This window comes from Daphnia magna, linkage group LG10 (assembly GCF_020631705.1).
Source record: "Daphnia magna isolate NIES linkage group LG10, ASM2063170v1.1, whole genome shotgun sequence".
Taxonomy (NCBI): domain Eukaryota; kingdom Metazoa; phylum Arthropoda; class Branchiopoda; order Diplostraca; family Daphniidae; genus Daphnia; species Daphnia magna.
The window spans coordinates 1,738,321-1,752,085 of NC_059191.1; the positions used below are offsets into that span (position 1 = coordinate 1,738,321).

Consider the following 13,765-nt stretch of genomic DNA (forward strand, 5'->3'; position numbering starts at 1 on the left):
TACAAGAAGATGATTTATTAGAGCCGGAAGCAAAAAGTTCTTTGATCTAGGGTCTATATAAATATAGGCTATTAGTATACGTATCCTCAAAAATGTGCGCAAAAGACAATCGAACAGTTCGTATAATAAACTATCAACGTAAAAAATGTAGACTTAAGAAGTTTTTCTTTGCCATTATTTCGCTCTCTCAAACTGCCGGGTATAACTTTAAATAAGGAGAAATAAACATTGCTGCCAAATGTTGATCTTCTCTTCAACGTGATTTATATATATATACGTATACGTGCACAAGTTATGTAGTATGATGATGGTCCAATTAGAAGTGCTTAAGTTTTGCGACTGCAACTTTTAGTACACGAAGAAAGAGCTTGTGCACACAACAAGTGCGCACTATATGGAAAAATGCTGCTGCCAAAACTTCCCTATGGGGAAAGTGATGGACCGTCACGAAGTGTGTACGCGAGTTTTTGCTGGCCAATATCTTTTGAGGCTCTCTAACATGAAAAAGCAAATTCAATCAGGGAGGATCCGGATAATTATAAAGAAAAGATGTTGTCACTGATTTTTGCGAAGAATCGATTTAAATTTGTTTACAAAAAGAGATTTTAATAATATATAGCCGTTGGAGTTTGAACGGCAAAGTGTGGCACAGCTGTTGTTTTCAAATGTAATAAACGTCGTTTAATAATGCTGCTTCTTCTAGTATTGACGTTCGGGATCCAGCATGCTCCAATTTCGATAAGCAGGTGAGCATAAAAATACACTTGCACGCGGCCTGATGTCTGCTATTCAATTTTTCTGTCTTTTGTTTGTGTGGGCCCCCATTAAACAGTGGGTGGGGGGAAAGGTCGCAACACACACACAAGCTCACAAAGTAGACTATATATACGTGTTTTTATACAAGAAGCAGCAGTCTCTTATTATATGTACCATATACATTGTTTATGTCACGAACAACCTGTATATTTAGACCAGGGCTGCTGCTTATAGATTGTATGCAAATGTGGAACGCAGTCTAGGTCATTGCTCTATATTTCTCTTCGTTTCCAAGAAAGAATTTTTTTTTTTTTTTTTCGTTGCTGGAGATGAAAGAGGATTGTTTTAAATGCTTTAAAAATTAGAATTTAGGTAGGCTATAGGCTAGCTACATCTGAAGGTGGACATGACCTTTGAGTTTATTACCGAGGTGTTTGGTCGTATCAACTGGCTTCCATAGGCCTACGTGGAAAACCTAAAAAAATTATTGTGCGTGCTTGTTTGATTGCAGTTTGTCATGTAACCAAAAGGGTTTGATTCAAGACTTTTGATGACGACGTTGTAGCTACATAAAAAGAAAAAAAAAGAAAATCACAGCCCTAAAATGTAGTAGGCACGGAGATATATAGACGTGACTTGGGTGAAACGTTATTCCAGCAGCGAACAGCAATATATTGAATTAGGTACGTTCAAATTGTTTGCTGACACGCCATCTTGTTGGTTTTTTTTTGTATTTCTCGCTATTTAAAGAACCGAGGTGAATAAAATATACAATCTGGTGCAACCTTTTCAAATGTATGATGCGCTTGTTGACACTGGCCCCCTTCAAATGCATTTCAACGCAAACATACACACAGCAACTTACATAATATTAAATGTTTTGAAACATTATTTCATTAAATATGCTGCTGGTGATGGACGCCATCAGTTCAGTAGATGTAAATAATATACTCTCCAATAAGTTGATGTATAGGTACATAGATTCATTTTCATAATGTTTTGCGATGTGCCACAGCAGCATGATATTATTAAGCTCACGCAAGTTATTGCCCAATTAGTATGGACACTAGAGATGAAATAGCAGCACTTCTGAATGAAAGCATGCCGGCAGAGACCACTCTCTCTTCTATATATCTATACGGAGCCAATAAATAAAGATATATTGCTTAGAGCATTCGCCAACTTGCAGATCAAGTTTACACGAGCCCACACATCAATGGAAATGTTTAAAAGAAAAATGTTTTATCTTGTAAAGGGCAATGCCTTCAGGATGGCGCAGCACAATATGAATAATGAACCACATAACCAAAGCAAATTGGCTCGTTTATATATACGTGATCGTGTATATACGTACGCACCAATCTGTATAAGGTTTACACAAAAAATGTGGCAAGGTCTTAATATTAGAATCTGTTCATTTTTTCATTTAGTAATTACTCGAATGCTGCTGCGATGTTAAATTCCGACTTTGTTCTTGACAACCATTTGCTGGGACATAAATCATCAGAATTTTTTTGAAAGCTTTTTGCTTTTATATTATTCCATGAATCTGATACACCTTATTGCACTTTGACGTTTATGACGGTGAACTTCTTCTGTTTTACAAGTCGTTCGGAACGAAGCTAACAGTTTCTTTTTTGCCTGTTAAAATTAATGCCCTTGAGCCCTGCTGTATCCACGACGATATAATAGTCAGCATAAAGAACATAGTGTATACGCGTATGACACGTGTCTAGTACAGGCACATATTTATGAGAAAGTAAGACGTAGAACACGCAAAACACGCATGGAAATCAACAGTCCATGAACGATCAATCCCTTTCAAGCGGTTTTTACAGTGTACGATGTGCATCGTACAATGTTGTTATATTCGGAGAACTCAGATTATTATTCCCCTAGTGTTGCTAAAAGATATATATGAGACTTGCAGGCTGCTAGACCATTCGAAAAAATAAAAAAAAAAAATAATAATAATTTCTTTTCGGGTGCGTCGGTATTATTAAACGGAAATACGCAGCACCCGCGCGTTTGTGTAATGAAGGGAGTGGTGAATCTATATAAGCCGGATGGCACACGGGCAAACCATAATAAGATTATTGCTTTATATATACAAATGCGCATACAACTATTGTTGTTCCTTTTGTTGATAACGGCCGGGAGTTTGCAGTTCAGACTGTATACATAGGATGGGTGTATCTCTCTTTTTACTACGCGCCTATTGCGTACATGTTTTACTTGCACAACAGCTGTACACAGTTATCTGTTATTTAAAGGGGAAAATAATGATATCATATAGACTACAAAGAAAAAGGGAAACGCGCATAATGGTAGCTACATCATTTTTCAAAAATGTTTTTATACGGCCATTTGTGTGGGTATACGGACCAACTTTCAGTACAGCTAAAGCAGGTGATTTGAGTTTCCTAAACAACATCCATCACAGTTGATTTGCCGTGTTTAATTACACTAATCATCGTGATAAACCTTCAAGTATAAACGATGGAAAATTTCTTTTCATTGCAAATCGTTGTCGATATAAAAATGCTGCTATTACATATAGCATTACTAAGGACCAATAAACTCGCGATAAGTATGTGTAACGTCGTACATAATGAGCTCTATAAGCTCAAATTTCTTATTGCTTCTTCCACGATCGTAACGCAATAGTGCATTCCACGATATAAATATAGGGAAAAGACGCGAAGTGAAAACGCTCCGTATTTCGGATATTAGCAACGAAAAGAAATCGATGTGATGGAAAATAATAATAGACTACAATAGTTTTCTTTGGAATGCTCGGCATAAATAGGAAAACTATAACGGGGGAATCTCGAATATTTTTTAAGAACCGCACGTGCGCTCCGGAATTATATAATTTTCCCTTTGAACATTTGAAAAGACCTCTAAACAATACAGGGGACACAAACTCCTTACACGTGCCAAAGTTCAAAACACAGTTCACGATTTTTGTTTATTTCTTTCTTTCTTTTTTTTTTTTTTTAGTTTCTTCTAATTCTTCACCGTTTGTAAAAGTGTGTACACACAGAGGCTCTTATTTCGTTGATAGATTCCAACAACCCACAGACCAAACATTGGGCTGTACAAAGAAGCCCGAAAAACTTATAAAGTTTATTACAAAAATCGAGATCAAACAGGGCTTGACTGACTATACCTGAACTTGCATGTCTATCAATTCACCTTGTTTGAATTTTCTAAATTTTACCCAGCAGCAAATGCAAATACATGTAAGCGTGTATAGAGATTGTGTGTCTATAGAGTTAAAAGAATCGATCGAGAGTTACATTAGCCAAGTGGAGGATATACGATACATATAAAGCTGTTATATATAGTTCTCGCTTCAGTCGTCCCACCTCATGTGGCCGTTACGGCGTCCGCCACTCTTTGTGTCAATGCCTTCAACGTGTGGGCGGGATGGCCGTGCGTGAGCACGTCCAACAAATAATAAGAGAAAACAAAAACAAACAAAAAATTTGATATTCAGTTGTGTCACACGTCTACTAGGCTACCTTGATTTATTAGAATAGGCTTTTAACACGTATGCCTATATCGGAACATGTTTGCATAAGTATATGCCTTGTGCAGTGGACACATTTACCTTAATATCTCGTGCTGTGTGGGATATGTGTACACGTCACTCGGTGGGGCTTGTTTGATTTATAACGTGTTCATCCGTCATGTCAAACTTTTTCGGAATAAAACCTCATGATGAACGCTTTTTATGCCAGTTCATTTCTGCTGGGGTGGTACTTTTAATATCCTGATAGACTGAACAGTATAACTTGCCATTGAATCGCTGTGTGCAACCATCAGGTAGCAACAAGAATTGTTGTGTTTTACATTGTTTGAACTTAAACTGGTGAGCTAACAAGAGAAAAAAGAGTCCAACGTCAATACTGGTTAGCTGCTTTATGTTAAAGCTTAATTAGGATTACATTTTGTAGCTTGCAGAAGAATGATTCTGTCGACACAGAACTAGGGAATGGCCCGGTTGCATTTTCGTTTTTGGCTTAGGACTTTTTGTAGCAAGTTAGTTAACGAATCAGCATTTGCCGAAGTCCCATGTACTTGATACTTGAGTACAGTCCTTATCGATGTTTGTCTCCGTGTATCCGAATTCCGAATCTAGATCAATTCCTGCGCAATCTTTTAAAATTAGAAACTTTAGAGACTTCGGGTTGGAGGGGGCTTCATTCCTCTTGTGACGGTTAACGCAAAAAGAGAAAACAAGTTAACTGTTTACCGGAGATTCACAATAGGGGAGTGAATCAGCTGTTATTCTATCAAAACACGAGTAACTAGGATTATTGTGGAGAAAAATGAATTCGGTCGATCCCATCACCAATCAGTGAATTGCCTTGTGTAACTAATGAATATTGATTAGCTAAAATCCTGGTCTGAAAAAGGTGAATCAATGGGAAATCAGCTAGCAGGAACTGTTCCTACACAGATCCTACCTGTGGAACATTATCTCCAAGATCTATCAGATTTGGAGTATGATTCCAGGTAATTCAAAACCCCGAGTGTATCTTTTGAATGTTTCTAAATACCAGTTATGAGATGTCATGAAAATATTCATCACTGTTGTTGTTACTTGTGAAGATACTGAGTACAGGAAGAAAACTATACCATTCCAGAGGGCTATCCCTCAGTACCCCTTAAACATCAATCAATCAAACTATACCTTTTGTTTTGTTAGTTTGGGGAGTACTAGATTCTTCAAGGTAGCACGGGCACGACATAAAGGAGCTCTCATTGTTGTCAAAGTGTTTGTGTTACATGATCCAACGCTTCCACTCGTAGAGCATAAGGAAAAGCTGGAATTTCTTAACCGTGAATTATCACCAAAAAATAATTGCTTGCCATTTGCAAAGCCAGTGGTAATTTTCATCTTATTTCAAGTAAAAATAAAATCAGCATTGATCCATTAATTTATTAGTTAACAGATAAAGCTGTGTTTTTAATCCGCCAATATGTGAAATCAAACAGCTATGATCGTCTAAGTACAAGACCTTTTCTAACATTGTTGGAGAAAAAATGGATTGCATATCAATTACTAAGGGCCCTGAGCTTTTGCCATTCCAGAGGGGTATGTTCAAATGTGTAGAGCATGTGTTTTTGCAATATTTAAATGACATTATTTTTTTTTTCCTCAGATCTGTCATGGAGATATCAAGTTAGAAAACATGCTAGTAACCAGTTGGGTTTGGTTACTATTAACCGATTTTGCCTCTTTCAAACCTGCACTTTTGCCAGAAGATAATCCTGCTGACTTTTCGTACTTTTTCGATACTTCGAGAAGAAGGACTTGCTACGTTGCACCGGAACGGTAAATTCATGTTCCTTTCTGTTTTTATTCCCTTTTTATCCGTTAAAACAGAATTTTTTTCCGTGTAATCGTAGATTTCAAATGACTTCAGCTGCTCAGGATGGTTCTGCAGTTCCGATGAGTCAATCCATGATGGTTGAAACTTTCATTCCTCCTTATCAGTTAACTCCACCAATGGATATTTTCGCCGCTGGGTGGGGGTCATTTCATGAAAAGATTTATTGCATTGATAGTCAAGCGTTCATATTTCAATGTCTTAAAAAAAAATTCAATAGATGCTCGCTGATAGAGTTGTTTACGGAAGGGCAAGCCCCATTCGACTTTGCTCAGTTACTGTCTTACCGATCTCAGGAAATGGCTAATTCTCCAGTCATTGAAAAGATGGAAGATTCAGCAGTCAGAGTAAATATTTTGGATATTAATTGAGTTTCCTTTTCGGTGTTTTTTCCTACTAACAAACTTCTGTCGTAGGATTTACTATTAAACATGATACAACTTGCTCCGGAAAAGCGTCTTTCAGCTGAAGAGTATCTACAGTGGCAGCGTGGCAACGTCTTTCCCGAATGCTTTTATGGATCTATTTACGAATATATGCAATCTCTGACTCAACCGCAATGGGGCCCCGCAGATTCGAAAATGGACAAGTATTTTACTTCTGGTTCCTATTCGTTTTTTTTCCTTTAAGATAACAAGATAATGGTTAATTAACTAGGTTACATCGCGATTTACCAGAACTGATCGATGATTTGTCATCAACAGAGGGTGGCTTACTTATCATAGCAAATGTTGTATTATCTAGTCTAAGGTAAGTTTTATGATTCGGTTGCATATGAAAGTACTTACATTTTCATTCCCCTCTCGTTTCATTCGTAGATCTCTTCAGTATTCATCTTCCAAATTGAAGGCGCTAGCGATTTTACACCAGCTATGTCCGCACTTGGCGGACGAAATCATTTTGGACAGAATTTTGCCGTACATTGTATGAACTTTTTAACCAAACCAATTTAATCGGGTTAATTAAAGATTTTTATTAATCATAGATGCATATGATGTCCGATGGGAGTAGCCGTGTTCGTAGCAGCACTTTGAAATTACTCACCGCAAGTCTGTTTCCAGTAAGACGCCTCCCCCGCAGTGACGCGAATGTCTTCAGCGAGTACATCCTTCCAATAATCACCAGTGTAAGCTTATCTTTCATGTTTCAATGCACTTCATAGTCAATAAAAGAAATTTTTTAAAAATTAGTTAGCGCAGGACAGTAGCGGACTTGTACGCTGCACGTTGGCTCAGCACGTTGCAGATTTGGCTGAGATTGCCCTTAAATTTCTCGAGTTATCACATTGGCGGGTCGAGGCAAGTGTTACCACTCCAACAAGTGAAATACCTGGCGGTGCCTTGAACTGGTGTAATACCAATGGTTTTGAAAGCGAACTTCAAGCATTGCAGGTAATTTGTCTTGGCTCAATTAATTAATCGGAAATAAACGCCCGGATTTGCATTATCCATAGGAATCGTTTCAGACATTAGTTTCATCTTTGCTGACAGACTCGGATTCTCAGGTTAGGCGAACCTTGCTAGAATATAGTGTGGCCAAACTGTGCGTGTTTTTTGGGCGCCAAAGAGGTAACAACACATAATTTCTCTGACTGCTTAATTTTTCCATCAATGTTTTTAATTTCTAAAATAGCAAGTGACGTAATCTTCAGTCATGTCATAACGTTTTTAAATGACAAAAATGATCGTCACCTTCGTGGTTCGTTCTTCGACTGTTTGGCGGGAGTAGCCTCCTATATTGGTTGGTGTTGTGCTCCAATCTGTCAACCTCTTCTGCAGCAAGGCTTGAGTGATGGAGAAGAATTCGTAGCTCTCAAAGCTGTGGAATCTATGATTGGGTTGACGCAGTTAGGACTGTTGCCAAAGGCAACCTTGCTCGGCTTGCTTCACGACGCAGCGTCGTTCCTTTTACACCCCAACAGATGGATTCGCTATGTACTTTTAAATACTAAACAAAGATTTATTTATTTATTTTTTGTGCATTTGAATGATTGTTTTGTTTTCACTCAGGCTGTTGTTGGTTTTGTTTCTTGTGCTGCGCGTAATTTGAACGCAGTAGACGTTCAATGTCGCCTGGCAGCTATCCTTGATCCTTATTTGCGTTATCATGTCGTCCAAATGGATCAAGAGTCTTTGCTTTTAGAAGCACTACAACCACCGATTTCTCGGGGGATTTGGGACAATGTCATTAAATGCAGTGATATCCAGCTGCTTCTGTCAACCTTGGCAGAGCGACTCGAATCTCGGAAAACAGGCAAAGACTGGATCCCTCATCCAGCCGAAATCGGGGGCCCAATCAAAACGGTAAAACCTTTTTGTTTATTGAGTTTTTCGTATTTATCTTGTTTTTATCGTTGTTGATATTGGCATTAGTTGTTGCGTCGTCTGGGTTCGGAAGGTTTGAACTCTGCCACGGAGGAACAACTCCTACGTATGAAGGAAATCCTCTTTAAATTGCAGCGACATAAGTCAATCATGGATCAAAACAAGCGCACGTGGAACGAGCAAGGAGTGATTCAGCTGGGAACTGTCAAAAGCCGTTCCGTCGATTTGCACAGTACCGAAATGCTTATGAAAGCCATGGTGTACTATGCCCAGTTACAGTGTCAGCAACCCGATAGAGCGCCCTCATTCGAAAACAGAACGCTAGGTGATCATTCACCTGCCTCTTTTGTTCAAATGAATCCGGTAAGTTTCGTGTAGTAAATTTTGTTCGTGCGTTAAAAACACCTTGTTTTTTTTGTTTTGTTTTTTTTTAAATGTAATTCTAATGCTAGGAATGGCTGCATATGTTTGGACCGCCACCGGCTAGTCTACCTGATCAGCAGAGAAAGGAGTTTGATTCAGCCGAAATCCTACAGCCAGAAGCGGAATACCGTCCGCTAAGGGTCAACAGTAGCATATTACCTTGCAACAGCGAGCTGCAGCGTTTGCTCGCTCGTAGAACAGCCCAGGAACACGTCAGCGCGTTAGCCCGTCGCATGGTGGCTTCGGGCGTTGAAGCTCGAGCTTTTTGCGTCAAAGCCCCAAATTGGGTTCCTAAAGGCGTCTTAATTGCTCACCTTCACGAACACAAGGCTGCTGTGACCAGGTATTTGATTCTTTATTGATTTTTAACATTTCTTTTAGATAAACGTGTTGGTTTTCCCTCGTTTTTACTAGGCTAGTTCCTATTGGAAACACGTCGTACTTCGCTAGCGGCTCAATGGATGGCTCCGTCAAAATTTGGGATTGCGTCAAGTTCGAAGGCAGAAACGTAGCGAATCGTTCACGACAAACGTGCACTCGGTTTGAATTTTAATCCGTCATTCATAAAGATATTATTATTAATTAATTGGTTTACTTAGAATGGGAAGCGGAATCACGTCCTTAACGACGGTTCAGTCAGGTGCCTCTCTAGCAAGTGCCTCAAACAATGGAATGATTCATGTTATGCGGTAATTTTAAACCTGATGATTGTTCTACTTTGTTACATTGATGTGGTATTGTTTGTTTTAGAATTGAAACTGGTTCGTGTACCACTCGAAGTACGTTGGTACATCACAGACAATTGGACCTTAACCAAGAAGGATCTGTTGTTGATTTGCAGTCACTTGATTATGGTAAGACCTATTTTACAATCATATTCGTGAAAATTTTCTTTTGCCTTATTGTACTATGTTTCGTTTGTAGGTAATCAGTCAGTGTTGGTCTATGCCACCCTTATGGGGTCGATTGTTGGCTGGGATTTACGTAGTCCAGGCGTAGCGTGGAAATTGGAACACAATTTAAGACACGGTACTTCAGAAAAGAAATGTGGATATCGAAGAAAAGTCAATAATCATCGAATCTTATGTTTAAAAAACCAACGTAGGAGTCATAACGTCGATGTGTGTTGATCCTAGTCAAAGCTGGTTGGCGATCGGGACAGATAATGGCGTTCATATCTGCTGGGATCTACGATTCCGGCTACCAGTTGCCTCGTTGAACCACCCGGGCGGATCGCGGGTACTACGCCTTTTGTCCCACCCAACGCAGCCCTCGTGTTTAGTCTCAGCTGTGAATAACAACAACGAAATATCAATTTGGGACTGGGAGAATCAAAGCCGAACGTTGGCATTGTGGGCCAGTCCTACCCCGCCTCTCTCTTCTTTCCAGGTTTGTTAAGAATTTCGTCTATCTTTGGAAATAGCGAGATGTTTTCTTGGCTCTTTTCAGGGATCCTGTCATAATTCTTATGGAGCTTTTATCGGTTGTCGTGTTGGCGGTCATAACAAGCCGTTTATCCTGTCTGGCGGATCAGATTTGAGGTTACGCTACTGGGATCTCTTTAATCCTGAGCAGTCAACTCTCGTAAGTGGAGGCGCGTACGATGCAGTTAAAAAACAGGATGTCTCTTACGAGTAAGTTCAATCAAAATTCATAGTACATTCCATTTGTGCTGCATTTATCGACGAATCCTATATGTTTTTTAACTAACCATTTGTAATAATGTTAATTAGTTTGCGACTTGTGGATGGGGTGGAAGTGATCCAGGAAACGCAGCAGCCGTGTGCACCTCCAATAGCAACACACGGAGTTTATTCCGATGGTTTAGGTTCCAGTCCTGGTTTAGCAGGCATTCATAACCTGTCAAATACGAAAGCGTCGCCTCCTTTAGGTATTACCATGACAGACTATAATCCACCATCAGGTCACGCGGATGTCATCAGTGATATAACAATGGTTCAAGGTTCCCAGTCTTATATCGTTTCTGCTTCCAAAGATGGTGTGGTAAAGGTTTGGAAATGAAAACATAAGAAAAAATTCTTAATCGAATAGCTAGAAGGAAAAAAAATCTATATCGAAATTGAGTTGATTTGTTGCTGTTGTGTCGATTTAAGTAAAAGCCTGTTTCGTGTTGACGTATAATTGTAATCATTCCAAATAGGCACGGAAGGTAGCAATTCAATATATATAAAAAAAAGGCCCGGTCATGTACATTTTCACTTGGTAGTTATATACTCGCTCTTGCTATGTTAATTTGTTGGCATGGTTATGTTGTTTCGTTTTTGTCGTGTTCATTGTTCGGTCGACTAATGGCAGTTAGGGGATCGATGCGAAAAATTTTAACATGGCGAGTTGACTTTTGCTTCGGGAGAATCGGCGTGAAGACGGCTGTGATGCTGAGCAGTATGTGCGAACCCAAATCAAAAAGATGTTCGGGAGACCAGATGAACACAATCATCGGCCTAATAAGCAGAAGCCACAAGACAATACCAAACAGAATGATCTCCAAGGCGCTCGTGATACCTCGACCACAACTGCAACTAGGGCATCCTACAAGAAATGGGTAACAAAATGATTAAAATCTTAGCAGGGTCCTATAATTAATTGCACCAAATTCTATGTACCTATTGCTGCAGATCCTTTGTCCTGGATAAGTTGTTCGGAATACCGGTAATTTGGTTGCGTAAGAGGCAGGCGGTGTTTGTTGCGAATATAGATGATGCCATTAATAACACAAGTGGGCAAGATGATTATCACGTATTGAAGAACGTACTGCGTCATCGCCATTCGACAGAGACTGTGTCCACAAATGGTAAAGCCTAGAATCAAGAAAAATGATGAAGAATTGTAATCCTGGATGCGTATTGCCTCGTGTGGTACTCACCAACTGTGTATCTTATGCCAGTCGTCAAGGTAGATTTGTCATTCATTCCAAGTAGATCGTCAAGTAAATAGAAATCTTCGTTTTTGTGTACGGTGGCAGTATCCAGGGAAGTGAGAATGACAAAGTAAGCGAACTGCGGTAAGATCCAGGCCGCCAGTGTGAGTCCCGCAGCTGATTTGGGGCTGATTGACCTAGCCCCTTGTGTTTTGCTAAGTGAAGCCAATGCAGCCATGGCCAGTAGCACTAAAAGCACGGCATTTGTCATGTAGTTTTGAATCAAGCAAAAGATTTGCTTGTCAATCAGCAACCACCGGCCATTCAGCATCGAGTAAAGAAGAAAAGGAATCCAACTTGCGATGTACACCACGGAACAAATTTTCACTGAGTCGGAAACGTAAAGGTAGAGGCAGTGGCATTTTGAGTTTCTAGAAGAACAGCGACGCAAGGCAATGATGTTCACCGCCAAAACTAGGGACACTACAAAGATACGCAAAAGGCTAAGCAAGAAAACGAAACCTTCCGCGAGAAGAAGCATAGCCGAGCTATCCATTTCCGTCGGGGCCTGGAACGATAAAGGTATTTATTATTAACTGAATTTTTATTAACTTATGGATTTCACGTAGCATGCTGATAACGCTTCTTGTATAGCAGACATGCTAGAAGCCTAAAGTTATGTTTGAAAACGCAACAGCGCGTTTATTCGTTGTTTAAGAGCTAGAGTAAAAATTAAAGTTTGGAAACCGGGAAAATGGGCCGTTCATTTTTAGCCTATCAGGAGACCTAGATCTTTAAAAGGCGAATATATTACGCTTGATTTTCCTTATGAAGCTTTCCTTGATTTAAATGCTAATGAGTTGCACATTAGGTCCCGAGTACGTTCGCCACCGCACATTTATGACCGCCCCTGTTTCCAACATAATTTTTATTTTCGAAAAACAGTGTCCCCAAGAACATTTTTATTGAAGAAAAGCTTGTGGCTATAGAAGGACATTTTGAAACAAAAAAAACTTATTGCTATTATTTGAAAGCCGTCTTTTTTTTTTTTTTACTAAGGTAACTTTAAAGAAAGTAGGATTTGTATTCAGATTGGGAGCAAACACCTGAACAGTTTCTCTGCTAAATTTAGAAATAGACTAATGTTAAGGCGTGTAAATGGTGCTCACCTCATTGTCAGGCAAAGCTTCCATCTTGACTGTAATGGTGTTTAATAGTTTTGTGTCTTTTTATAAGAAACAGGACCGGTTGTTCGTCGAAGGGCCAAGGTCAATCAGTGCATCGTACTTGATGCTGTGTACAGTGGAGCGATTCGAAGGTCCCACATGCACAAAAGTCTGGAAAAATAACCTTGAATGAACTGAAGTCGATGTTTAAGTGAACGTAAACTGCAATCTTACCGTAATGTTTTCCTTTGTTCCACAGCGATTGTTACACCTACAACAACTTGATGCCTTATGCTGGAAAATTCCTCAACGTGTCATCACCAAAGGTGCAAAATTTAGGTGAACTGAAATTTTCACAATATGTTGAAAAACAGCAGGAAACCAGAGGTTGCCCTCCTAAACTCAAAAAGATGTGGGTTTTGAAGCAGTTGTTGTCTAACAGTCTGGCACCTGATGTGGCCGAACCGTGAATGAATGCAACATAAGCACTGGAAAGTCGAGAACAGCGCTTCTCTCAGCATTGGCCCTCCAGGTACCAATGGCTTTTCATTGGTGGTTGTTGCCCGGAAGAAAAAAAGGGGGAAAAAAAAAATACAACAAAACTTGCCTGAGGCTCTCTTCAGAAATTTACCTGCGTTAAACGCTGCAACATAAACCGTTGCAGGTAGGTTTCTAAAGTACCGTTTGTGTTCAAGTAAAAATGCAGCGTGGCAATGACACTGACACATTAGCACTTAAATATTAATAGGCTAATTTAAACTATGTTGCTTTTGCGATTCGAAAGATTTATAAGCTTGAAATCTGCTAAAAAAGAAA

The 13,765-nt window shown here is 39.4% G+C and overlaps 2 protein-coding genes across 3 annotated transcripts; one reads left to right on the forward strand and one right to left on the reverse strand.

The window, feature by feature from the left end:
• Positions 1-5,001: 5,001 nt before the first annotated feature.
• Positions 5,002-11,104, forward strand: LOC116931523 (phosphoinositide 3-kinase regulatory subunit 4). 2 transcript variants are annotated; one of them, XM_032939109.2, is made up of 23 exons: positions 5,002-5,280; positions 5,474-5,654; positions 5,714-5,863; positions 5,931-6,103; positions 6,178-6,297; positions 6,379-6,505; positions 6,575-6,747; positions 6,816-6,908; positions 6,977-7,082; positions 7,144-7,284; positions 7,349-7,549; positions 7,612-7,726; positions 7,791-8,092; positions 8,168-8,461; positions 8,531-8,845; positions 8,935-9,248; positions 9,320-9,445; positions 9,505-9,594; positions 9,656-9,759; positions 9,830-9,934; positions 10,011-10,294; positions 10,355-10,539; positions 10,639-11,104. In XM_032939109.2, the coding sequence occupies exons 1-23, from the start codon at positions 5,189-5,191 to the stop codon at positions 10,925-10,927; spliced, it is 4,080 nt and encodes a 1,359-aa protein (XP_032795000.1). In that variant the 5' UTR covers positions 5,002-5,188; the 3' UTR covers positions 10,928-11,104. The 2 variants fall into 2 exon arrangements, with proteins under 2 accessions (XP_032795000.1, XP_032795001.1); XM_032939110.2 differs by lacking the exon at positions 5,002-5,280 and having other exon boundaries at positions 5,514-5,654; positions 5,721-5,863.
• LOC116931540 lies at positions 11,030-13,411 on the reverse strand. The gene is made up of 5 exons (XM_032939139.2): positions 13,184-13,411; positions 12,953-13,120; positions 11,790-12,351; positions 11,530-11,724; positions 11,030-11,455 (listed from the first exon to the last, which is right to left on the reverse strand). Exons 2-5 carry the CDS (start codon positions 12,974-12,976, stop codon positions 11,172-11,174), a joined length of 1,065 nt encoding a protein of 354 aa, XP_032795030.1. The 5' UTR covers positions 12,977-13,120; positions 13,184-13,411; the 3' UTR covers positions 11,030-11,171.
• Positions 13,412-13,765: the final 354 nt, after the last annotated feature.

Bases quoted from the DNA above. Each gene is read 5' to 3' on its own strand.
- LOC116931523 (XM_032939109.2), top strand. From the start codon at position 5,189: ATGGGAAATCAGCTAGCAGGAACTGTTCCTACACAGATCCTACCTGTG. The intron at 6,909-6,976 runs GTAAGTTTTATG...TTTCATTCGTAG, and splicing joins GTTGTATTATCTAGTCTAAG to ATCTCTTCAGTATTCATCTT. The intron at 10,295-10,354 runs GTTTGTTAAGAA...GGCTCTTTTCAG, and splicing joins CGCCTCTCTCTTCTTTCCAG to GGATCCTGTCATAATTCTTA.
- LOC116931540 (XM_032939139.2), bottom strand. From the start codon at position 12,976: ATGGAAGCTTTGCCTGACAATGAG. The intron at 12,352-12,952 runs GTGAGCACCATT...TTATCGTTCCAG, and splicing joins AAGCTTTGCCTGACAATGAG to GCCCCGACGGAAATGGATAG. The intron at 11,456-11,529 runs GTACATAGAATT...CATTTCTTGTAG, and splicing joins CAAAGGATCTGCAGCAATAG to GATGCCCTAGTTGCAGTTGT.